The following is a 25,867-nucleotide window of genomic DNA, read 5'->3' on the forward strand; positions in this document are numbered from 1 at the left end:
TCCTAGCTCCTCCTACAGTCAGTGACATCACTCCATCTTCACAGGATGTCAGTCTGGTTCAGTGACACACACACACACACACACACACACACACACACACACACACACACACACACACACACACACACACACACACACACACACACACACACACACACACACACACACACACACACACACAGTCAGCTTCCTTGGTCTGGAGCTGATACAGAAACGGTCTGTGTGCGTGTGTGCAAATGAGTGTTTCAAACTTTATCATAAGGACCCCCGAATGAATATGATTATTTGGTGAAGGACCCCTTTTGAAAATATGGTTTTGCCATGCAGGGACCCCCATAAGAGATGTGGTGTTCAAACATAATATTTTATTTTATTTTTACAGACAGACAAAGAAACAACAAACTGGAAAGCATGTGTTACACAACACCACCGTGTGTGTGTGTGTGTGCGCGTGCGTGCGCGCGTGTGTGTGTGTGTGTGTGTGCGTGCGTGTGTCCCCATGTCACACACCATGACATGCTGTAACTGTAGACACTCCCACTATGATAGAACTTTATGTGTTAATACACCGTCAACCATTTTGACACAACATCACAGAGAACTGAACAGCATGGACTCCATTTTGATTTGTGACATCGCGTTAAACCCTAAAGATTAATATAGGGTAAGTGTAATTAATCAATATATACTATAACTAATGTCTCTAGTCTGGTGTTATATAGTTGATTGTTGGGTCTTTATACTATATCTTGGTTATAAAAGGTTAACATGCAAACAATGAAGTATCACTTCTTACTTATTACCTCTCTCTCTCTCTCTCTCATGATATCAACACCAACATGTATCAGACAGATCCTGTTAAAGGCCAAATTTAACCGTTTGTGGTTTCCTGCGCTTGGGGCTGCTGACAATGTTCGCCCCCCCCCAGGCTTGTTGGGGGGGGGCGTAATGTTGCTGTAATGTTCACTTCCTCAGCAGGGTGATGGGTGCTGCCGCCGCAGTTGCTGTTTCATCACCTTAACCCTCCAGACATGATTTATATCCACACAGTTACTTATAATACTCAAGGTCTTTGCCCCCCCGGTCTGCATCCTCTAAAGCCTGTGCTTTAACCCATTAAAACCGGGAAAGCATCTTCGTCATTTTAGATTTTAGCTTTGATATATGAGTCTGTGTGTCACGACTTTTCAAAAATAGCAGATCTACAAGCTCATCAGCTTGTAGATCTGCTATGTTTGAAAAAATTGCTGAGTATTGTTATTTTATACATTGACAACTCAATTTCCCCCCCACTATCATAATGGAATCTATATATTCTCTGTCGGAAAAACATTTGGATTTTTAATTATATTATATTATATTTAATAGTATACAATTTTGTTTTTGCGGTTTTCAATTTAATTTTTTACAGAATGAAATGTTTTATGATCATGATTCATCAGTCTGGATGGCTTGGTTCAGGCTTAAAATAATTGATATACATTTTTTTTGGAAACAAAATGTGGGTTTTCTATCTGTGGCACCACAAAATGGCCGCCCTATTGGAAATAAATTGGGCCTCTTCCTTACTTCCTTCACAGATACTAATAAAGGTTGTGTTCCATTCTGGTCAAACAGAGTCAGGGTGTTGACTCACTGGAAACACTCTGCTACACCAGAGGGTCTCAAAGTGTGGTCCAGGGACCTTGAGGGGGTTTAAATGGACCCTTACGGGTGTGTAACTCTGAGAGTGTACAAATGGAACCACTCTCAGAGTTATGGGGGAAATGTAAAAGTTTGAGAACCAAATGGCCTAAAAGAGTCTAAAGTGAGCTTCATGTACATAGTGGACACAGAGCATGTATATCCCATGTATCACAGATGTTTCATTACATGTCACGTGTTCACCTTCTGTGGGCCCTATTTGGCGCGTATTAAGTACCAAGTCTTATGACTTAACTTAAAACCTGGAGCCGTGGCCAACATTGGCCACGCCTCCAGGTGTTAAGTCATAAGACCTGGTAGACGAGCAAAATAGGGCCGTCAATGTCCCAGTGTTGGAATCCTTTCAGTTGAAATAAAGCCACACAGTTTAGCTTTAAACATGTTTGAACAGTGTTTAAGCTAACAAGCTAACGGTAGTTGCTGTCAGAGCAGTAGGGTTGTTGAACAGTGTTTAAGCTAACAAGCTAATGGTAGCCTACATGCTGCTGTCAGAGCAGTAGTGTTGTTGAACAGTGTTTAAGCTAACAAGCTAACGGCAGCCTACATGCTGCTGAACAGTGTTTAAGCTAACGGTAGCCTATATGCTGTTGTCAGAGCAGTAGTGTTGTTGAACAGTGTTTAAGCTAACAAGCTAACGGTAGCCTACATGCTGCTGTCAGAGCAGTAGTGCTGTTGAACAGTGTTTAACTTAACAAGCTAACGGTAGCCTACATGCTGCTGTTAAAGCAGTAGTGTTGTTGAACAGTGTTTAAGCTAACAAGCTAATGCTGCTGTCAGAGCAGAAGTGTTGCTCAACAGTGTTTAAGCTAACAAGCTACGTAGGTAGCCTGCATGCTGCTGTCATTTCACTACTTCACTACCGCTGTCAGAGCATTAGTGTTGTTGAACAGTGTTTAAGCTAACAAGCTAACGGCAGCCTACATGCTGCTGAACAGTGTTTAAGCTAACAAGCTAACGGTAGCCTGCATGCTGCTGTCAGAGCAGTAGTGTTGTTGAACAGTGTTTAAGCTAACAAGCTAACGCTAGCCTACATGTTGCTGTCAGAGCAGTAGTGTTGTTAAACAGTGTTTAAGCTAACAAGCTAACGGTAGCCTACATGCTACTGTCAGAGCAGTAGTGTTGTTGAACAGTGTTTAAGCAAAAAAGCTAACGGTAGCCTGCATGCTGCTGTCAGAGCACTAGTGTTGTTGAACAATGTTTAAGCTAAGAAGCTAACGGTAGCCTACATGCTGCTGTCAGAGCAGTAGTTTTGTTGAACAGTGTTTAAGCTAACACGCTAACGGTAGCCTACATGCTGCTGTCAGAGCTAACAAGCTAACGGTAGCCTGCATGCTGCTGTCAGAGCAATAGTGTTGTTGAACAGTGTTTAAGCTAACAAGCTAACGGTAGTCTGCCTGCTGCTGTCAGAGCAGTAGTGTTGTTGAACAGTGTTTAAGCTAACAAGCTAACGGTAGCCTGCATGCTGCTGTCAGAGCAGTAGTGTTGTTGAACAGTGATTAAGCTAACAATCTAACGGTAGCCTGCATGCTTCTGTCAGGGCAGTAGTGTTGTTGAACAGTGTTTAAGCTAACAAGCTAACAGTAGCCTGCATGCTGCTGTCAGAGCAGTAGTGTTGTTGAACAGTGTTTAAGCTAACGGTAGCCTGCATGCTGCTGTCAGAGCAATAGTGTTGTTGAACAGTGTTTAAGCTAACAAGCTAACGGTAGCCTGCATGCTGCTGTCAGAGCAGTAGTGTTGTTGAACAGTGTTTAAGCTAACAAGCTAACGTTAGCCTGCATAATAATGTCATTGCAGTAGTGTTTTTGAACAGTTTTAAGCTAACACGCTAACGGTAGCCTGCATGCTGCTGTTAGAGAGGTAGTGTTGTTGAACAGTGTTTAAGCTAACAAGCTAACGGTAGCCTGCATGCTGCTGTCAGAGCAGTAATGTTGTTGAACAGTGTTTAAGCTAACAAGCTAACGGTAGCCTGCAAGCTAATGTCAGAGCAGTAATGTTGTTGGACAGTGTTTAAGCAGTGTTTAAGCTAACACGCTAACGGTAGCCTACATGCTGCTGTCAGAGCAGTAGTGTTGTTGACAGTTATGCTACTGTTGGCTGTAATGTCCATGTTTCATTTATAATGTTGATCCCTGAATGCAACAAACTATGGAACGTCATTATAACTGTGCAACTGGTATTTTACTGTATTTGTACTAAGGCAACATATTGAATAATTTACAAATCAATTGGAAGACCATTTGACTAAACCACCTAGATTTAGGAGTTTCAGCCTCCATTAGTTTTCTCTGAACCCACAGAGGCTGTTAATAATAATGAATACAGGGTAGAAGCTAGAAGGTCCTGGGTTCGATTCCCGCAGGGGAAGCTGTGGGTGCTGGGGGTGTGTTCTCTCCTCCGCGTCATCAGTGCCCATACCCTAGGTGGGGTTGGCGAAAGGGCCTTTCTGTGTGGAGTTTGCATGTTCTCCCCGTGTCTCCTAGGGTAGGTACCCTCACAAAAACATGCAGTAGTCCTGGTCACTATACTGCCTCCCCCTGGCCAGCCGGGGCGCCTGATGGAGGGGAAGGGAACTGGTTGGAATAACGTGTTCCTTCCACGCGCTACGTCCTACCAGGGAAACTCTCCCCTGTCAGGTGAAAAGAAGGTCAGTTGGCTCTCATGCATTGAAGGAGGCATGAGCTCGGCCCTGGCCTCCCTAGGTTGGCAGAGGGAAGGTAGTGCCCAGGATTACATAGACAATTGGCACTGGGTGTAATTTTTTTTTTAGAAAAAATAAATAAAATAATAATGAATACAATTTACTGCTTAATAATGAAATCTTGGGAATATGCAAATAAATGGATCTTATAACAATGAGTTTTTAGTGCAGACAGTTTTCTCTGTAGCTGCCAGTAGCTCTGTGCACTGGGCTCTGAAGCACCAGTACTGCTGTTATCTCCATCTTTAGGAAACATGGAACAAGAGCAAAGCTTCCTGCATTCACTATAGTTTATATTCAGTGACTTTATCACCTGCCTTTATATTGATATAAGCTAATGACATGATTCTCTGCCCTTTTAGTTTTTCAGTCTGGATTTTGTGAGACTTTAGCACAATATAAAGATAAATGCATCAATCTGATGCACATTGAAAGGAAAATAGATCTACAATATGAAGGCAAGCGCATTTCATTGAAATGAATAGGCTGCCATTTCCCACGCCTCATCCAGTTCTTCTAATAATCCATGGTTTTAAGGGATTTAATCTGCTAACTTTTTAAAGCTTTGTTCATTTATTTTCGATCGGCACATTAGTGTGATTTTGCTTTGTATGTTATCACAAACAAGTATTAGGTGTGTGTGTGTGTGTGTGTGTGTGTGTGTGTGTGTGTGTGTGTGTGTGTGTGTGTGTGTGTGTGTGTGTGTGTGTGTGTGTGTGTGTGTGTGTGTGTGTGTGTGTGTGTGTGTGTGTGTGTGTGTGTGTGTGTGTCCATGTCACACACCATGTACGCTGTAACTGTAGACACTCCCACTATGATAGAACTTTATGTGTTAATACACCGTCAACCATTTTGACACAACATCACAGAGAACTGTGGACTCCATTTTGATTTGTGACATCGCGTTAAACCCTAAAGATTAATATAGGGGAAGAGTGTATCTATCTCTCTCTCTCTCTCTCATCATATCAACACCAACATGTATCAGACAGATAAAGGCTGAATTAACCGTTTGTGGTTTCCTGGGTTTTAGGTGCGCTTGAGGCTGCTGGAAATGTTTGGCTGTGATGGGGGCGGGGGGGTGATGGGGTTTAACCGTTTGTGGTTTCCTGGTGCGCTTGGGGCTGAAAATGTTTGCCCCTGCAGGAATTGGTGGGGGGTGATAATGGGGGGTGATGGGGTGCTGCTGTAAATGTTCTCTTCCTCATCGGGGTGCTGGGTGCTGGGTGCTGGGTGCTGCCGACACAGTTAGGTGTTTCATCACCCTAACCCTCCGGACATGATTTCCACAGTTACTTACATTACTCAAGACGTTTGGTCTCCTTGAGATTTTAGCTATGATGATACACGAGTGTGTGTGTCGGGATTATTCATAAAAAGCAGATCTACAAGCTCATAGCTCGTAGATCTGCTATTTTTGAAAAATTATGAACATTTGTGCAACTCTTTGAATTTATATATATATGTTTTAAAGCAAACATTTTTAACTCATATTTGTGCTTCTGGGGGGTCCCTGGAACAACATATTTTGAGATGGGGGTCTGTGGCCAAATACATTTTGGGGGTCGTTGACATGAAAAGGTTTGAGCAGCACTGATGTACTGTAGAAACATATGTTTTTCACAAAACTGTTTGTAGAATCAGCTTCAGGTCTGAATGGGTTTTAAGATGAACCTGAGAGCATAGAGAGCCTCGTGAAAAGAACATGAGTTAAATTAATAATAATAATAATAATAATAATAATAATAATAATAATAATAATAATAATAATAATAATAATAATAAGGAATAAGTTATGACTCTGACATTTATCACAGTGAGTCACTCAGTCTCCACAGCAGTTTACTGTAAATCATACATGGGCAACTGGCGGCCCGGGGGCCACATGCGGCCCCCACCTTCACTTAATGTGGCCCACAGGTTAATATCAGAATAGTGATATATTATTGATTTCAGCTGTTATGATTCCTAACATGCAAACATGATCCGCTTTAATTACTTCAGTCTATATATTAGTAGCTTAATGACCAATATTACAATTATATTGTCTTTTTTATGTCCAATGTATTTATATTTAAGTTCATAAAGTTAACAAGTATAACTAGAATAATAAAGTCGGAAGAGTACTATAGTCTGGTTGCCCTGTTAGGGCACCCACACTAACTAAATGCATTTGAAATGTGATACAAATTTCAGGATTCTAATAAAAAAACGGGGAAAAAAAACACGTTTTGAGCTTGTAGATCGGCTATTTTTGCTACTTTTGTTTGATATAGAATGGCCCGACAGTATATGCAATGTGGCCCTCTGGAGTGAGTTTGGAAATATAGTGGCCCTCTCCATTATCAAAGTTGCTTCACCCCTTGGAAATTTACCTGGAAACCACTTGTAACATAACACCACCTGTGCTGTGTGTGTGTGTGTGTGTGTGTGTGTGTGTGTGTGTGTGTGTGTGTGTGTGTGTGTGTGTGTGTGTGTGTGTGTGTGTGTGTGTGTGTGTGTGTGTGTGTGTGTGTGTGTGTGTGTGTGTGTGTGTGTGTGTGTGTGTGTGTGTGTGTGTGTGTGTGTGTGTGTGAAGGCAAGACCCGCCCATCTCTCTCTGATTGGCTAACCCTGAAATTGTACCCCACGTTAACCAATCATCACTCCTCTCTGCCATTCTAAGGTGTGACATGCTGCTTTGGCTCATGTTACTGTGAGAGTACATGACCTGTAGGTTAGGTCAGGGGTCCCCAGATGAGTATCTTAATGTGTAACATTGTTTTCTCTCTCAACAGTAAACAAACCAACATACAGTATAAGTGTAAACAGGGTATCTGCACATTTATAATGTTACAATTTAAAGACTTTTTAATACCAAATTGTCCAAATTGTCAAATATTCGTATATTTGTATATTCCAGACGAAAGAGGCAAACATTGGCAAATGTTGTGAAAATAGCAGATCTACAAGCTCATGAGCTTGTAGATCTGCTATTTTCACAATATTTATCAAATATTAATCAAAATGTAATGCCTACAATTCCAGGTGGTTGTCAAGGTGGGGGGGCGGTCCCCAGTTCAAATATTATTATTTGACTGGTGTGACGTGAAGATTATTGCAGGGTAAGAGATTTTAAACAATACACTATAGCAATAATCTCTCTAGTCTGGTGTTAAGAGTGTTAACCACTTCAACCCCACAGACCCTATTCTGGAGGGGAACGTGTGGCGTTGTGACACATTGTGAGCTTGTAGATCGGCTATTTTTGGCAAATAGATTTGGTGTAGAGGGAAAAAAGCTGTCCAAGTACAGAGCCAGGTGTGTTTTACTAAGAATAGAGGGGTGAAGGGGTTAATGTTGTTGAAGTGTTTTATACATTATACTAGAACCACTTGGTATTTAATATCTAAAAGTTTGGCTGAATCTGAATGAGTAAAAGTATTATAAACACAACCTGTACTGTTGATATAGATGAATCCACAGAGCGCTCCCCTGGTGCATCATAACTGCTGTGTCAGAATGCACACCACAGCAAGAGTCTCTCTGTGGATTCATCTATAGAAAGAGTCTGACACCACAGCTCTCTGTGGATTCCTCTATAGGAAGAGTCTGACACCACAGCTCTGTGTGGATTCCTCTATAGGAAGAGTCTGACACCACAGCTCTCTGTGGATTCCTCTATAGGAAGAGTCTGACACCACAGCTCTCTGTGGATTCCTCTATAGGAAGAGTCTGACACCACAGCTCTGTGTGGATTCCTCTATAGGAAGCATGTCTTCAAATCACTGTTTAGTTCTGCCTGGAATATAGACGGGAGACGGTGATAGAAAGATCATGCTTGAACTCTGTGTTGTTAATGTAAACATAATCTGGGAACCCATCGCCAAATAAAAAATGAAAAACAGCGCCCTCTGCTGTTTTTTACTATTTCACTTAGCTCTGGGGGAAACAAAATGGCGCACACGTGCGCAAGGAAACCGGGGTTTTGGTCTGCCTTCAGCCTTTCACTTCCGGTGGTGCGACTATATTTTCATTCCCACTAACAATATTTCTACACGGAACACTAACACCACTTCTCCCAGAGAACATGGATCGTTTTGGTTATAAGCCCACTTGTTTCTATGATGAAAGAGCAAGTTCAATGTGAATATATTTCTGTGGTTTTGTCTGCGAGGACGCTATTGTTAAATGAGTTTCGGTTTGTTTCTAGTGGGGAAGGATCGGCAGACACGTAAATCCCGCCCACTACATTTGATTGGGTAAAGCGCGGCCTGCTTCCTGATCTCAAGGCACGCCCACATGTAGGCCAGTGCGTACGCGATATGACGAACCCCCCCGACAGATTCAAGCGGAGAGCAGAATCTGTTCTTGAGAGATTAATGTAAACATAATAATACTCATAATAATACTACAAAATAATCACATTTAATCACATTTGAACTGGGGACCCCCCAAAATAATCATATTTGAACCGGGGACCCCCCAAAATAATCATATTTGAACCCGGGACCCCACAAAATAATCATATTGGAATTAGGGACCCCCCCAAAATAATCATATTTGAACTGGGGACCCCCCAACTTGACAAGCACTTGGAATGGAGGAGTTGAGGCATATTTAGTTTGACTCGTTTCCACAGATAAATATTGTGAAAATAAATAGTAGATCTGCTATTTTCACAATGTATGGCTCTTTCTTATATTATTTGACAGTTTGGTCAATGTTTGACCAGTTTTTATACTAGGCTATAGTTTTTAGGTCTTTTTCTCAGGTTGAGAACCACTGATCTATAACATGACATCATAGAAGCTCATGTGACATAATATCATGTTCTTGTCAAACAGATGTCTGTGACAAGCAGCCTCCTAGCTCCTCCTACAGTCAGTGACATCACTCCATCTTCACAGGATGTCAGTCTGGTTCAGTGACACACGCAGACACACACACACACACACACACACACACACACACACACACACACACAGTCAGTTTCCTTGGTCTTGAGCGGATACAGAAACGGTCTGTGTACGTGTGCATGTGTTCATGTGTGCATGTGTGCAAATTAGTGTTTCAAACTTTATCATAGGGACCCTCAAATTAATATGTTTATTTGGCAAAGGACCCCTTTTGAAAATATGTTTTTGCCATGCAGGGACCCCCATAAGAGATGAGGTGTTCAAACATAATATTGTATTTTATATTTTACAGACAAAAAAACAACAAACTGGAACACACTTCTTACTCAACACCACCTGTGTGTGTGTGTGTGTGTGTGTGTGTGTGTGTGTGTGTGTGTGTGTGTGTGTGTGTGTGTGTGTGTGTGTGTGTGTGTGTGTGTGTGTGTGTGTGTGTGTGTGTGTGTGTGTGTGTGTGTGTGTGTGTGTGTGTGTGTGCGTGTCCCCATGTCACACGCCATGTACGCTGTAACTGTAGACACTCCCACTATGATAGAACTTTATGTGTTAATACACCGTCAACCATTTTGACACAACATCACAGAGAGCTGAACAGCATGGACTACATTTTGATTTGTGACATTGCGTTAAACCCTAAAGATTAATATAGGGTAAGTGTAATTAATCAATATATACTATAACTAATGTCTCTAGTCTGGTGTTATATAGTTGATTGTTCGGTCTTACTATATAACTTGGTTATAAAAGTTTAACATACAATCAATGAAGTATCACTTCTTACTTGATCATATCAACACCAACATGTATCAGACAGATCCTGTTAAAGGCTGAATTAACCGTTTGTGGCATGGGCTTTAGGTGCGCTTGGGGCTGAAAATGTTTGCCCCCCCCCCAGGCTTGTTGGGGGGTGATGAAATATCCGCTTCCTCAGCAGGGTGATGGGTGCTGCCGACACAGTTGCTGTTTCATCACCCTAACCCTCCAGACATGATTTATTTCAGCACAGTTACTTATAATACTCAAGACGTTTGACCGGGGGGATGCTTTAACCCATTAAAACCTGGAAAGCATCTTTGTCATTTTAGATTTTAGCTATGATATATGAGTGTTTGGGTCACAATTTTTCAAAAATAGTAGATCTACAAACTCATCAGCTTGTAGATCTGCTATGTTTGAAAAATTATGAACATTTGTGCAGATCTTTGAATACATATAAATATTTTCTTTTTTTAAAGCAAACATTTTTAACTCAGATCTTTGCGTCTGGGGGGTCCCTGTAACAACATATTTTGAGATGGGGGTCCACGGGTCCAAATACATTATGTTGGGCTGGGGGTCCTTGACATGAAAAGGTTTGAGCAGCACTGATATACTGTAGAAACATACGTTTTTCACAAAACTGTTATAATAAATATAAGGAATAAGTTATGACTCTGACATTTCTCACAGTGAGTCACTCAGAGTCTCCACAGCAGTTTACTGTAAATCATGTGATGTGACCACAGAGGAAGTTGGTCCTTGCTGCTTTCAGTTCCTCTGTCTGTCTGTCTGTCTGTCTGTCTGTCTGTCTGTCTGTCTGTCTGTCTGTCTGTCTGTCTGTCTGTCTGTCTGTCTGTCTGTCTGCCTGCCTGCCTGCCTGCCTGCCTGCCTGTCTGTCTGTCTGTCTGTCTTTCTCTGAGATTTCAAGGAGCCAATAGTCAAATATAGCCAAACAGTGTGTGAATCCTCCTACCTATACCTATACACAACACAACAAAGTGATCTCATGATAATTTACAAAAAAAAAAGATAATTCAGTATCAGTTTGAAATATGAGTATTATTATGTTTACATTGACAACTGAATTTCCCCCACTGTCATATTGATAGGAATATATATATATAATAATATATATAATATATATATATTCTCTGTCGAAAAATATTAGAATTTGTAATTATATTATATATTTTTTTGCGGTTTTCAAATATTTTTTGACAGAATCAAATGTTGTATGGTCAAGATTCACCAGGAGCCTGGATGGCTTGGTTCCAGGCTTAAAATAATTCATATAAATATTTGTGGAAATCTCTATGGGAAAGATGTGACCAAATTTGGCTGGGAGACAGTCATCTAGCTTTTTTCATTTTTTCATGTCATATGAAAGCAGGGAATCATAGCAAAATAATGATATATTGGTTAATAAGATTGAGTGAATAGTTTTGAAATTACAGCTTAAAGAACTGAAGTTTTTCTGTTTTCCTGAAGAAAGGACACTGACGAGATGACTGTCTCCTGGTCAAGAACAGTCACAAATGAGTGGGTTTTCTATCTGTGGCACCACAAAATGGCCGCCACTGCTATGCCCTATTGGAAATAAATTGGGCCTCTTCCTTACTTCCTTCACAGATGCTAATAAAGGTTGTGTTCCATTCTGGTCAAACAGAGTCAGGGTGTTGACTCACTGGAAACACTCTGCTACATCAGAGGGTCTCAAAGTGTGGTCCAGGGACCCTCATTGTTCCTTGAGGGGGTTTAAATGGACCCTTACGGGTGTGTGACTCTATGACTCTGAGTCACTCCATTATGTAAATGAGTATAAATAGAGCTTCATGTACATAGTGGACATGGGTCATGACTCTGCTTTCAAGTAGATCCCATTTATCACAGATGTTTCATTAAATGTTCCTATTTTGTGCGTCTTAAGTACCAGGTCTTATGACTTAACTTAAAACCTGGAGGCGTGGCCAATGTTGTATCACTATTTTGAGTGGCCAAACAGCATTGGCCACGCCTCCAGGTGTTAAATTAAGTCATAAGACCTGGTACTGAAGACGCGCAAAATAGGACCCTCAATGTCCCAGTGTTGGAATCCTTTCAGTTGAAATGCAGCCACAATGTTTAAGCTAACATGCTAACGGTAGCGTACATGCTACTGTCAGAGCAGTAGTGCTGTTGAACAGTGTTTAAGCTAACAAGCTAACGGTAACCTACCTGCTGCTGTCAGAGCAGTAGTGTTGTTGAACAGTGTTTAAGCTAACAAGCTAACGGTAGCCTTTATGCTGCTTTCAGAGCAGTAGTATTGTTGAACAGTGTCTAAGCTAACAAGCTAACGGTAACCTGCATGCTGCTGTCAGAGCAGTAGTGTTGTTGAACTGTGTTTAAGCTAACAAGCTAACCGTAGCCTGCATGCTGCTGTCAGAGCAGTAGTGTTGTTGAACAGTGTTTAAGCTAACAAGCTAGCGATAGCTTACATGCTGTTTTCAGAGCAGTAGTGTTGTTTTACATTGTTTAAGCTAACAAGCTAACGGTAGCCTGCGTGCTGCTGTCAGAGCAGTAGTGTTGTTGAGCAGTGTTTAAGCTAACAAGCTAAAGGTAGCATGCATGCTGCTGTCAGAGCAGTAGTGTTGTTGAACAGTGTTTAAGCTAACAAGCTAACGGTAGCATGCATGCTGCTGTCAGAGCAGTATTGTTGTTGAACTGTGTTTAAGCTAATAAGCTAACGGTAGCCTGCATGTTGCTGTCAGAGCAGTAGCCCCTTTATGGACCCTGTTTACCTTTTTATGTATTTGGGAAGGCGGTATCCAGGGTCCCTTGACCTGTGCGGATCGGCGTTGCCGTTTAACATTTTTAATGATTTAGTAAAACTTAAGCTCCTCTCTTACACTCTGCTCCACTGCACATGTCCCGCCTCCCGGCGTTGTGATTGTCATGCAAGCATGTAGGAGCTCGGCCAATCAGAGGCAGTAATGTAGGACACGCAGCTTGTCAGTCACAACGCGGGGAGGCGGGACATGGGCAGTGGAGCAGAGTATAAGAGAGGAGCTTAAGTTTTACTAAATTATTAAAAATGTTAAACGGCAACGCCGATCCGCACGGATTAATGTAGCTTTCCGCGACCTACTACTGCAGCTCTGGGTACCTTTGAGAAATCTCTGCAACTTCGTTCTAAGCGACAACATATTTGCCCGAGACCAGACAGTGGTAGCCGCGAGTACGAGAGAGAGTGGTTTGAGCGTCACTTTCAAAACTGCCCTAAAGATACACCTTCAGGAGGCTGCAATTCGAAAATGGCCCCTGTCTAAGTCTTAACCTACCCTCCCCTACCCCCCCCCCCCCTCCTTCATTTTCCTCTTTTATATATATATATTTTTTTCTCTCTTCATACCAGTAACCTGAAAGCTGATTGTATGACATTCTGTATAGTAGTGTGTATATCTGTCGCTCTTATGTCATCATGATTTGTGTGCATGGGGTTCTCATCTTAAACAAGCTGCGTGCTTAATGAGAGTTCCAGTTTAGTAGACCTTGTATTGTGAATTTGTACTTCCATGTACTGTTATGTACTGTCATGTACTGTTCTCATAAACTAAATAAACTACATCAATCAATCAAAGGGACCATGGATACCGCCTTCCCAAATAGAAAAAGGTAAACGGGGTCCGAAAGGGGCTATCAGAGCAGTAGTGTTGTTGACAGTCATGCTTCTGCTAGCTGTCATGTCCATGTTGGAACACCAGGGGCAAACTGACAAATCAGGAATTTGAATAGCATTCAAATTAAGCACCAAAATCAGTGTTAAGATTTTTTTGGGTGCCTGGCCCAAGCAAGATACTGTACATTCTGTCGGCCCAGAGGGTTTAAATAGGACTTTCAGGGCTGTGGGCTATTTATAATGTTGATCCCTGAATGCAACAAACTATGGATCGTCATTATAACTGTGCAACTGGTATTTTACTGTATTTGTAGTACTATTTTTTTACTTATGTCAAGGACCCCAACAAGATATGTAGCCTATTTGGCCGCGAACTCCTATCTCAAAATATTTTGTCCCAGGGACTCCCATGCAAAAGCAAAGATTTGAGTTAAAAATGTATATATATTCAAAGATTTGCACAAAGATTTAAAAAAATTATAATAGCAGATATACAAGCTCATAGCGCGGCACTCGGTGCCGTGCTATGAGCTTGTAAATCTGCTATTTTTGAATAGCCAAAGAAATCTAAAATGAAAGAGATGCGTTCCCGGTCTTAATGGGTTAATAATGAAATCTTATATGGAATATGCAAATAAATGGATCTTATAACAATGAGTTTTTACTGCAGACAGTTTTCTCTGTAGCTGCCTGTAGCTCTGTGCACTAGGCTCTGAAGCACCAGTACTGCTGTTATCTCCATCTTTAGGAAACATAGAACAAGAGCAAAGCTTCCTGCATTCACTATAGTTTATATTCAGTGACTTTATCACCTGCCTTTGTATTGATATAAGCTAATGACATGATTCCCTGCCCTTTTACTGTTTCAGTCTGGCTTTTGTGAGACTGTAGCACAATATAAAGATAAATGCATCAATCCGATGCACATTGAAAGGAAAATAGATCTACAATATGAAGGCAAGCACATTTCATTGAAATCAATAGGCTGCCATTTCCCACGCTTCATCCAGTTATTTTCATAATCCATGGTTAGGGGCCTATAAGGGATTTAATCTGCTAACTTTTTTTTTTCAAAGCCTTGTTCATTTATTTTCGATCCACCTCACATTAGTGTGATTTTGCATGTTATCACAAACAAGTATTAGATTTGCTGAAAGTGTGTGCATGTGCGTGCGTGCGTGCGTGCGTGCGTGCGTGCGTGTGTGTGCGTGTGCGTGTGTTTGTGTGTGTGTGTTTGTGTGTGTGCGTGCATTGTACATATGCAGCAAACATTTACTGTTTTCTGGTCTATTTTGACTGTAATCTTGACAGGTTTAATAAAGACCAAAGATGAGTCATTGTGAGGAGAGAGAGAAGGAGGGAACTGACAAACAGCTCATCCACAGACCAGAGCCTCCATCTGTGTCTATGAAGAGTGATGAACCTGGACCTCCAGATACAAAGTATATCAATCCTCCTATACAATATACACAACACTACCACTGTACTTTTAGTCAAACTTTACTGTTTCTATTATCATAAATTATTAATTATTTTTGTTTTGTTTTCTTGTTGATGCAATATTGTGAGATAAAACTCAACACATTTTCCCATGCATGTAGATGTCAAATGGGACTTAACTATAACAAATATTTGACACATTGACTACTTCATTAACATGATAATTATAGAAACATGTATATGATTCCAGAAGTCTTCACCACAGACCAGAGTCTCCAACACCCAGCTGTGTATCTATGAAGAGTGACTGGTCTAAATATGATCCTCCTAACTTCAGTAATGAACCTGGACTTCCACACACAAAGTATGTGAATCCTCCTACACAATATGCACACTATAACACAAATAGGGATGGGAATAACATATAGTTTTGCAACCGTTTAGCTGACATCTTTATCTGGTGTGAATCCTCCTACACAATATACACAACACTATAAAGCTTCACTCACACTACAGACTAAACTATTTGTAATTCTGGTAGCATCATTCAGCATCAATCTTATTAGATTCTCTTATGAGATTATCTTCAACATGCACACACTTTGACATTTTAATACAGTGCAGAATTTCATTAAGATTCTCTGGTTTGCTCGAATGCAGCACCTTATGTCATTTAATCTCTAGTGATCTCATGTAGAAGCAGTAGCTGACTGTAGATGTATAGAAACAAATTCAGCCGCGCAGACGGTTAAACTTGCCGTAGTGACGAACGGTTGTGATATTTTTTCAATTCAATTTTATTAAAGTGTCAAATCACAACAAGTTGTCTCAAGACACTTTACATGTAGAGCAGAGACCCGACAGTCCCACCCTGAGCCAGCAATTTTGTGACAGTGGCAACGAAAAACTCCCCCTTAACTGGAAGAAACGTCAGGCAGACCCTAGGCTCTAGGGTGGAGGCCTTTTGCCTCGACCGTGTCGGGGGGAAAGAAGAGAGAGAGAGGGAGAGACAGAGAGAGATACAATGTCTGAGAAGACCCCGTAGCACTTGCCCTAACCTTGACGACCTTGCAGGATTATGCAAAGGCAAAAATGTGACTTAGATAGCATGATATATAGACATAAGCCAGGTCATTGTTGACCTGGCATCCTATCCACCTGTTTCCGCGGGAATTTACTGGAGCAAAAATCCTGTGTGGGAAACATCCTGCGGGGGGACCGGAAGTAGGAAATAGCGGCTCAGTGTGTTTACATTTGCCAGCAGAACGTAGCTCGTTCGCAGCTGGCGAACGGGCCTTTGCATGTAGTTGAAGCGCAAGGGGGCGGGGGGGGGGGGGGGGGGGGGGGGCGGTGCATGGGGAGAGAGTCAGCGCACTGAAGTCAAGGCACACTACAGACTACTGTGTTGTTGACAGACAACGGATGCACGCTTATTATGAGAAACAACACAAATAAAACATGGCACAACAGTTGCGTGCATTAGTGCAAGATGAGGGTAAAGGAAACATTCAGTCTAAATGTCCAGTAATTCGCACGCAAAAAGGAAACATTAATGTCCAGTTTGCTAATCCACAACTACTGTGCCAGATAATCACCAAGAGAGTTAAAAAAGAAAAAAACGTTTCAGTCATTCAGTCCGACTTCACTGTAGCCTATAGTAGCCTTTTCATAAATTATATTTGTATTAGGCTGTCCTAAGAGTTTATAATATTTAGAGAAATGTAAGGTTTCAAATACAAAAGTATTGGTAGTAGTTGCTGGACATTTAGACTGAATGTTTCATTTATCCTCATCTTGCGCTAATGCACGCAACTGTTTTGCCAGGTTTTATTTGTGTTGTTTCTCATAAGCGTGCATCCGTTGTCCGTCAACAACACAGTAGTCTGTGCCTTGACTTCAGTGCGCTGACTCTCTCCCCCCCGCCCCCCGCCCCCTTGCGCTTCAACTACATGCAAAAGGCCCATTCGCAGTACAGCTACGTTCTGCTGGCAAATGTAAACACACTGAGCCGCTATTTCCTACTTCCGGTCCCCCCGCAGGATGTTTCCCACACAGGATTTTTGCTCCAGTAAATTCCCGCGGAAACAGGTGGATAGAGCGTGCCAACGTGTCGTCACCACGGGGGGGCGTGGCATTGAGCGTGGCATTGGGCAATGTTAAGTCAACCTGGTTTTTACCCCTCAAAGATGTCCGCCGCTACCAAAAGACACTTGTTGATGCCCCCTTCAGGATTTTTGGCACGCTCTATAGTGTGTATAGTTTCAATGTAGGCTGATGATAGGTTCTTGGTTTACTTATCTATTAGTTAGTATTAGATTATTGGTTTACTTATGTATTACTTTATTATTAGATTACTAATTTTAAGCATTTGATGTATTATTGATGTATCATTGATGTATTATCTTGGGTCCTTGCTTACTGTAAGTCGGTCTGGATTGAGCGTATGCTAAATGCCTAAACTCTAAACTGAGAAGCCGCGTTATAGACAATGTTGCCACATATCTACAAGAATCAGCTGTCCAACTCACCACAAGTTGTTTAGACCGCTGCCAAAAGTCCACTCATTCACTTCACATCTGTCTCCTTAGAGACTGTCTGTCTCTCATTCACTTAATTATGTCTCCTTGTAGACTGTCTGTCTCTCATTCACTTCACATGTCTCCTTGTAGACTGTCTGTCTCTCATTCACTTCACATGTCTCCTTGTAGACTGTCTGTCTCTCATTCACTTCACATGTCTCCTTGCAGATTGTCTGTCTCTCATTCACTTAATTATGTCTCCTTGCAGACTGTCTGTCTCTCATTCACTTCACATATGTCTCCTTGTAGACTGACTTTAGACTGAAGTCTGTCTCTCGATCGCTCACACAAATCAATCGTTTGTATGATTCCAGAAGTCTTCACCACAGACCAGAGTCTCCAACACCCAGCTGTGTGTCTATGAAGAGTGACAGGTCAATGGATTTCCCTATGCACTTCAGAAATGAACCTGGACCTTCAAACACAAAGTAAGATCACTGATCTGTGGAAATGTTTCAATGTAGGCTGAAGATAGGTTCTTGGTTTACTTATGTATTAGTTATTATTAGATTATTGGTTTACTTATGTATTACTTTATTATTAGATTACTATTTCTATGCATTTGATGTATTATTGATGTATTATTGATGAATTATTGATGTTTTATCTTGTGTCCTTGCTTACTTTAAATCGGTCTGGATTAAGCGTATGCTAAATGCCTAAACTCTAAACTGGGAAGCCGCGTTATAGACAATGTTGCCACATATCTACAAGAATCAGCTGTCCAACTCACCACAAGTTGTTTAGACCGCTGCCAAAAGTCCACTCATTCACTTCACATCTGTCTCCTTAGGTACTGTCTGTCTCTCATTCACTTCACATCTGTCTCCTTGTAGACTGTATGTCTCTCATTCACTTCACATCTGTCTCCTTGTAGACTGTCTGTCTCTCATTCACTTAATTATGTCTCCTTGTAGACTGTCTGTCTCTCATTCACTTCACATCTGTCTCCTTGTAGACTGTATGTCTCTCATTCACTTAATTATGTCTCCTTGTAGACTGTCTGTCTCTCATTCACTTCATATGTCTCCTTGTAGACTGTCTGTCTCTCATTCACTTCACATGTCTCCTTGTAGACTGTATGTCTCTCATTCACTTAATTATGTCTCCTTGTAGACTGTCTGTCTCTCATTCACTTCATGTCTCCTTGCAGACTGTCTGTCTCTCATTCACTTCACATATGTCTCCTTGCAGACTGTCTGTCTCTCATTCACTTCACATATGTCTCCTTGTAGACTGACTTTAGACTGAAGTCTGTCTCTCGATCGCTCACACAAATCAAACGTTTGTATGATTCCAGAAGTCTTCACCACAGACCAGAGTCTCCAACACCCAGCTGTGTGTCTATGAAGAGTGACAGGTCAATGGATTTCCCTATGCACTTCAGAAATGAACCTGGACCTTCAAACACAAAGTAAGATCACTGATCTGTGGAAATACATACAAATTGATCTACATAGAACTCATTTAAAATGTAAGATAGTTCTTGTTTTGTAATAATACGGCGTCGGGTGACATGGCACCGATTGTAAAACTCCTCTGGCTATCTAGATCAGGCTGATTAGGATGTTAAAATCATCCCATTGTTAGTAGTATTTGGGCTGTCTTTAAAATAGGCGTCTAATAATAGTCAACCTACAGTATTCAGATATTTGTATTCTAAAGGTTTTTATTGATGTCTCTTTTTTCTTTGTCTGTCTGATGATGAGAGCTGGTGTAACGCCTTAATTTACCTTTGGGGATGAAAACAGGAAACTGTAGTCTTACCTACCTTAAGCCATAGTAATTTTAGGATAGGGTGATCTAACTGTGGTAAGGTACGCCTACAGTACAGTAGGAATATACACAGGTCAGTCAGATGGCTTTCACTTCATTTCAGTTGCAGTGTGTCTAGTTTCTGAATGAAACAAATCTCAATGTGGTGTTTAGTGGTGAAATCACATTGATGTCAAATGGGACTTAACAATAACAAATATTTAACACATTGACTTCTTCATTAACATGATAATTATATAAACATGTACATTATTTCAGAAGTCTTCACCACAGACCAGAGTCTCCAACACCCAGCTGTGTGTCTATGAAGAGTGACAGGTCAAAGGATTTCCCTGACGACTTCAAAAATGAACCTGAACCTTCAAACACAAAGTAAGATCACTGATCTCTGTGAATTAGGGCATTAACAACTTCAGGTTTTGGCCATTCGCACGCACGCACGCACGCACGCACACACGCACGCACGCACGCACGCACGCACGCACGCACGCACGCACACACGCACACACGCACACACACACACACACACACACACACACACACACACACACACACACACACACCACACAGACTGCTTTCCAACAATAAGCAGCAGCCAGTAAAAGACAATACCCTGTCACCTTTTAAAATGTTGGGTGACTCATACTTGTCAGTATCATTATATTATAATATTCATGCTTTTATGTCATCTTGTTGAGGTGTCTGTCACAGTCTCTCCTGTCCGTCAGAAATCACTCTCATGTCTCCAACTTGTTGACAATACAGCTGCCCCCCCCACCAACAGTAGTTGCTGTTTATTAAAGCAACAACTAGGCTACTAGTACTATCACAACTAGTTTAGTGACCAGCAAATGAACAAAAACGTGATACTTCTTAAGAAGTCAAGAAGTAGACAAAGTGCACCATTTATATCTTACAGGGAGGTTTATGAAACTATTCAAATAAACCTTCCATGACAGATTAAAGACTATTATTGTATACTAACACAATGCAGTGTGAACATATCCTCATGTCAGATGTGGATATTATATAAATACATACATACATACATACATACATACATACATACATACATACATACATACATACATACATACATACATACATACATACATACATACATACATACATACATACATAGGCCTACATATTAATAATGTTAAATGTCATATTATATTATATGTACATATTATTACAAGACTCTTATATTGTAATACATTGTCTTCATCTCCACAGAGAGAGGAAGAGGAGTGGTTGTGTTGTGACAGAGCAGGCGTCCAGGTGTTCAGTGTGTGAGGAGGTTCTGACAGATCCAGTCTCTACCAGCTGTGGACACTGGTTCTGCAGACAGTGCATCACCTCATACTGGGACCAGTCTGCTCCAACAGGACACTATGGCTGTCCCCAGTGTGGACAGACATTCAGAAACACTCCTGGACTGAAGACACCCAGTCAAACCACACCTGGACAAAGTAAGACTGGACAGAATTTGCACTAATTAAAATGGCATGATAATAAATGGAATGCTTAAATTGCAGAAAACATAGTCAGACTAAATGTTCAAATTAGTGTCCGTATCAATATCTAAGTGCAAATAATGAAGCTAAACAACTATCAACTCTGGACAAAAACAACTGATCTTGTGTTGTTACGTTTTTCTTAACAAATTGTGCGCTGAATGTTTAAATCATATGTGTTTTTCTCATGTCAGATGTCAGTCTGCTGGTTGATTTGAATGATTATAAGATCAGTTTGAACAGTCTTGATGATGTGAAAGACCACATGACAGAAGAGTCTGGAACCTCCCTCACCAGCACCTACACAGAGCTCTACATCACAGAGGGAGAGAGTGAAGGGGTTAATAGCCAACATGAGGTGATACAGCTTGAGACAGCTTCCAACATGAAGACCTTCCATGACACACCAATCTACTGCTGTGACATCTTTAAACCCCTCCCTGGCAGAGAGACACCCATCAGAAGAGTTCTGACCAAGGGCATCGCTGGCATTGGAAAAACATTCTCTGTGCGTAAGTTCACTCTGGACTGGGCAAAGGGTTTGGAAAATCAAGATATACATCTCCTGGTTCCCTTTTCATTCCGAGAGCTGAACTTGGTCAGAGATGAGCAGTACAGTCTTCTCACGCTGATCCATGAATTCCACCCAACATTAAAGAAGGTCACAGCAGAGCAGCTCGCTGTCTGGAAAGTTGGCTTCATCTTTGATGGTCTGGATGAAAGCAGGTTTCCACTGTTCAAAAAAAATAAAAAAAAGAACAATGACATTGTTTCTGATGTCACAGTGACATCATCAGTGGATGCTCTGTTAACAAACCTCATCGAGGGGCATCTTCTCCCCTCAGCTCTCCTCTGGATAACCACCAGACCTGCAGCAGCCAATCAGATCCCTCCTGCATGTGTTGACATGGTGACAGAAGTGCGAGGGTTCACAGACCCACAGAAGGAGAAGTACTTTAGGAACAGATTCAGTGATGAGAAACAGGCCAGCACAGTCATCTCACACATGAAGACATCAAGGAGCCTCCACATCCTGTGTCACATCCCACTATTATGTTGGATCATTGCTACCGTTCTGCTGGACATGTTGAGGACAGATGTGACAGGACAGCTGCCCAAGACCCTGACTGAGATGTGCTGCCACTTCCTGTTGGTTCAGACAAAGAGGAAGAAGAAGAAGTATGATGAGACACATGAGGTGAATCAACAGCAGCTCATGGAGTCTGACAGGGAAGTTCTCCTGAAGCTGGGCAGGCTGGCATTTGAACATCTGGAGAAAGGTAGCATCCTGTTCTACCAAGAAGACCTGGAAGAGTGTGGTCTTGATGTGAAAGATGCCTCACTGTACTCAGGAGTGTGCACAGAGATCTTCAAAAGAGAGGGTGTGCTCTTCCAGAAAACGGTCTACAGCTTTGTTCATCTGAGCATCCAGGAGTTTCTAGCCGCAGTCTACCTGCTCCATTGTTTCTCAAAGAAGAACAAGAAGGTACTCTATACATTCCTGGAACGTAATTATTACTCCCTCTCCCTCTCTGACTTCCTGGAAGCTGCTATGAAAAAAGCCCTGAAGAGTAAAAATGGCCACCTGGACTTACTTGTTCGGTTTCTTCATGGCCTCTCACTGAAGTCCAACCAGAGTCTGTTAGGAGGCCTACTGGGTCAGACAAAGAACAGTCCAAAGAGCATCCAGGAAGCCATCAAGAACCTAAAGAGCATGATAAACACTGATGATATCTCTCCTGACAGATGTATCAATATCTTCCACTGTTTGATGGAGATGAACGACAACTCATTACATCAGGAGATCAAACGGTACCTGAACGGATCAAAGGAGAAACTGTCTGACAGCCAGTGTTCAGCTCTGGCCGTCATGCTGCTGATGTCTGAGGAGGTTCTGGATGAGTTAGACCTGGACAAATACAACACATCAGAGGGGGGGCGAAGGAGACTGATCCCGGCTGTGAGGAACTGCAGAAAGGCTCGGTTAGTAGTCAAGTGAAACATCCCAGTGACATTACAGCTAACACTATAATTAGAAATTAAGGTTGACATAAAGGTTCCAATAAAACTGTCTGTGTCTCAAATAGTGACTAGTGGTCTAAAAGCCCTGCTGGTTACCCCCACCAGACCAGTGGTTTGAACCCACTGACATTGCCATCCTCTCAGTAGTTAAAATAAAAAGGACACGATAATTGTTATTTTTAATGGTCCTCATTCACACAGGTCATAACATTTCTGCTATAATCTTTAGTGTAGGTTTGCTTGTAAATAAAGAGCCATGTCTGATACATGAAAGGCTGTGTAAAGCCTTGATTTGTGCGTGACTCAGGTGTATCAGATGATGAATTCCACCAAATAGTAAATATGCCATATATTTGCTCATTCTCACTTTATTCATTTCACACCTTCAACTGCTGGTTGAACATTGCTCTCTTCCTCTGTTCAGTCTTTCTGTGACGTCTAGTGGTGTTGACCGTTCCACACTCCACTCTGCCCCTCCCCCCACCTCAGAATTTTTTTGTTTTGGTTGCATTCCTGAGACAAAATAGAATATTTGCGGTGTCTGCTGTGGTAGAAAACCAATGCAAAACTATATTAAAGAAAAGTATATAAACTCCAAAACAACTCTCACAGTGTAATCACTAATGAACCTACTGATGATCCAGGTTTAAAGAGAATGTTTTAAATATAGTTTTGCTCTTGATAAGATTGGTTTCATATTAATTTTAATATCATTTAGTCAAACTAGAGGTTGGGGCCGCTTTGTGGCCCTCACATCTACGGTGCACCAGTGATCCAACTGATATGGCCATATATGGAGATCTCTATCTGTCAGTCCTTGTCCTTTTTATGGGACACTGCGCCTATGTCACACACGCAGTAGGGTGGGCCTAGCGGCCAAAAAAAAAGTGGCTAAAATGTGCCTGAATAAAAATAATGTAGTTTTATATTAACTGTACAATATGTAAGTACATTGAAGGTGGGGAAAGAAGCCTAGGTATTAGCCAGAGCACTGATCAATAGTCTGTGGCAAGTTTGGAGGCAAGTGGAGACCTTGTGTGCTGACCAACCCGGGACGTACACCACAGCGTGGGCATTTTAATTAAAGTAGTAGGATATTGGATTTAGCTTCAGGAATATCACAAACACTAAAAAACTCAAATCTCCATGAATTCAAGGTTTTAATGATAGGGAAACAGTATTTTTTGGGGTGAAATATTCCTTTAATGGAAGACAAAACTATATTAGTATACTCAGCATACTGTAGGTGAAGTGCACACATGTAACATGAAGGTAACCAACATTAATTCGACTCAACCAATCGCCGACAGACGACCCCAACCTTAGTACACACAGAACAACAGGAGAACTCAAGTCCTCAAACTATTCATATGTGTCCTCTTTATGAGTTATTCTACCGTGAAAACAGACCATACCATATGAGAAATGGACCATACCATTAGTGAAGGGGTGTATAGAGGATGGCTTTTTAAACAGTGAGCTTGGTTACTCAGATTTACTTACATTACATTAACTTTCCATCTGTTGTTTACTTCCCTGTTCTCTGATCATACTTAAACTGTTTATGTCTGTATAACTAGATACAGTAGGAGATCTCTTAGTTAACTTCCATGACAGTGAACTAGGTATAATTTGATAGTCTCTTATTTAATCTGTATTTACAGACTTGCCGGCTGTAACCTCAGACAGACAGAGGTTGAAGTTGTGGCTTCAGCTCTCAGCTCTAATCCTTCCCATTTGAGAGAATTGGACCTCAGCGAAAACAACCTGGACTCAGGACTACTGGAGCTGCTCTTAGCTGGACTGAAGAATCTGCACTGTAGACTGGAGATTCTAAGGTAAGATACATTTACCAGATTTATTTTGATTAAGGGTGTGACTGTGCACAGACATTCTGTTAACCTACTAAACGGGGCTGCCACTACTAATCGTATTCAAAATAATATTTGGTTATTGTATTTAATGTATGTTTAATTGAGATATATACGTTTTTTCCCATATTGCTGTCATGTCTTAATAAAATGATGCTTTTAACAAGCAAAATAAGCAGGGGCCGATCACCTAGGGCTCAGGCACCCACAGGAAACAGCGAGCACCCACTGGGAATGTGCTGGTCGGACAGATCTACAAGCTCACAATGCGTTGCTGACGCAACATATTGTGAGCTTGTAGATCTACTATTTTCGCCGCACGACCCCGTCGTACGACGGAGTATACATTGGGCTGTAACGCGTGCAGTGTCGGGTTACTATAGTAACGTGACTGAACGCTGTCAATGAACAAACCAAGATGAGACGACATGTATTTCTGCTGCCATGCACCTGTCTCACTCTCTCACTGACATGCACCTGTCTCACTCTCTCACTGACATGCACCTGTCTCACTCTCTCACTGACCAAAACTTGTTTAGACAACAAAGAATAGTAAAACATATCACTTCCATAGGATATTCTTTTACAGTGGTGGAAAAAGTACACAAAGTTCAATACTGCAATGTAGAAATACTCGAGTAAAAGTACAAAAGTATTGGTATCAAAATGTATTTAAAGTACCAAAAGTAAAATGTACTCATCATGCAGAATGTCCCGTTTCACATGGTATGTATACAATGTATTAAAATGTTTTGAAAATAGCAGATCTACAAGCTCACAACGCGTCACATCGCAACGTGTTGACACAGTCAGTGGTGGAAAGCAACTAAGTACATTTACTTAAGTACTGTACTTGAGTATTTCCAATTTCCAATACCTTTACTTCTACTCCACTGCATCTCATAGGCAAATATTGTACTTTTACTCCACTACAATTATTTGAAAATG

At 41.3% G+C, this 25,867-nt stretch overlaps 3 protein-coding genes across 3 annotated transcripts in view; all 3 read left to right on the forward strand.

The window, feature by feature from the left end:
- The window catches only part of LOC308094999 (NACHT, LRR and PYD domains-containing protein 12-like), a 518,863-nt gene that overhangs the window by 278,650 nt on the left and 214,346 nt on the right, over window positions 1-25,867 (forward strand). The window contains exon 16 of the mRNA XM_080441848.1: window positions 24,713-24,886. Within this exon, the coding sequence (XP_080297974.1) occupies window positions 24,713-24,886 (174 nt within the window). The remainder of the gene's footprint in view (window positions 1-24,712; window positions 24,887-25,867) is intronic.
- Window positions 1-25,867, forward strand: part of LOC308094786 (uncharacterized protein) — a gene marked incomplete at its 3' end in the record, with an annotated part of 221,582 nt that overhangs the window by 55,430 nt on the left and 140,285 nt on the right. The gene's annotated exons all lie outside the window — the stretch shown is intronic.
- The window catches only part of LOC308094996 (NACHT, LRR and PYD domains-containing protein 3-like), a 569,186-nt gene that overhangs the window by 1,143 nt on the left and 542,176 nt on the right, over window positions 1-25,867 (forward strand). Inside the window, exons 2-4 of the mRNA XM_080441836.1 lie at window positions 9,229-9,303; window positions 15,026-15,156; window positions 19,768-19,881. Of these exons, the coding sequence (XP_080297962.1) occupies window positions 15,044-15,156; window positions 19,768-19,881 (227 nt within the window). The 5' untranslated portion in view covers window positions 9,229-9,303; window positions 15,026-15,043. The remainder of the gene's footprint in view (window positions 1-9,228; window positions 9,304-15,025; window positions 15,157-19,767; window positions 19,882-25,867) is intronic.

Source organism: Gymnoscopelus braueri, assembly GCF_963280865.1.
Source record: "Gymnoscopelus braueri genome assembly, chromosome: 11".
NCBI classification, from domain to species: domain Eukaryota; kingdom Metazoa; phylum Chordata; class Actinopteri; order Myctophiformes; family Myctophidae; genus Gymnoscopelus; species Gymnoscopelus braueri.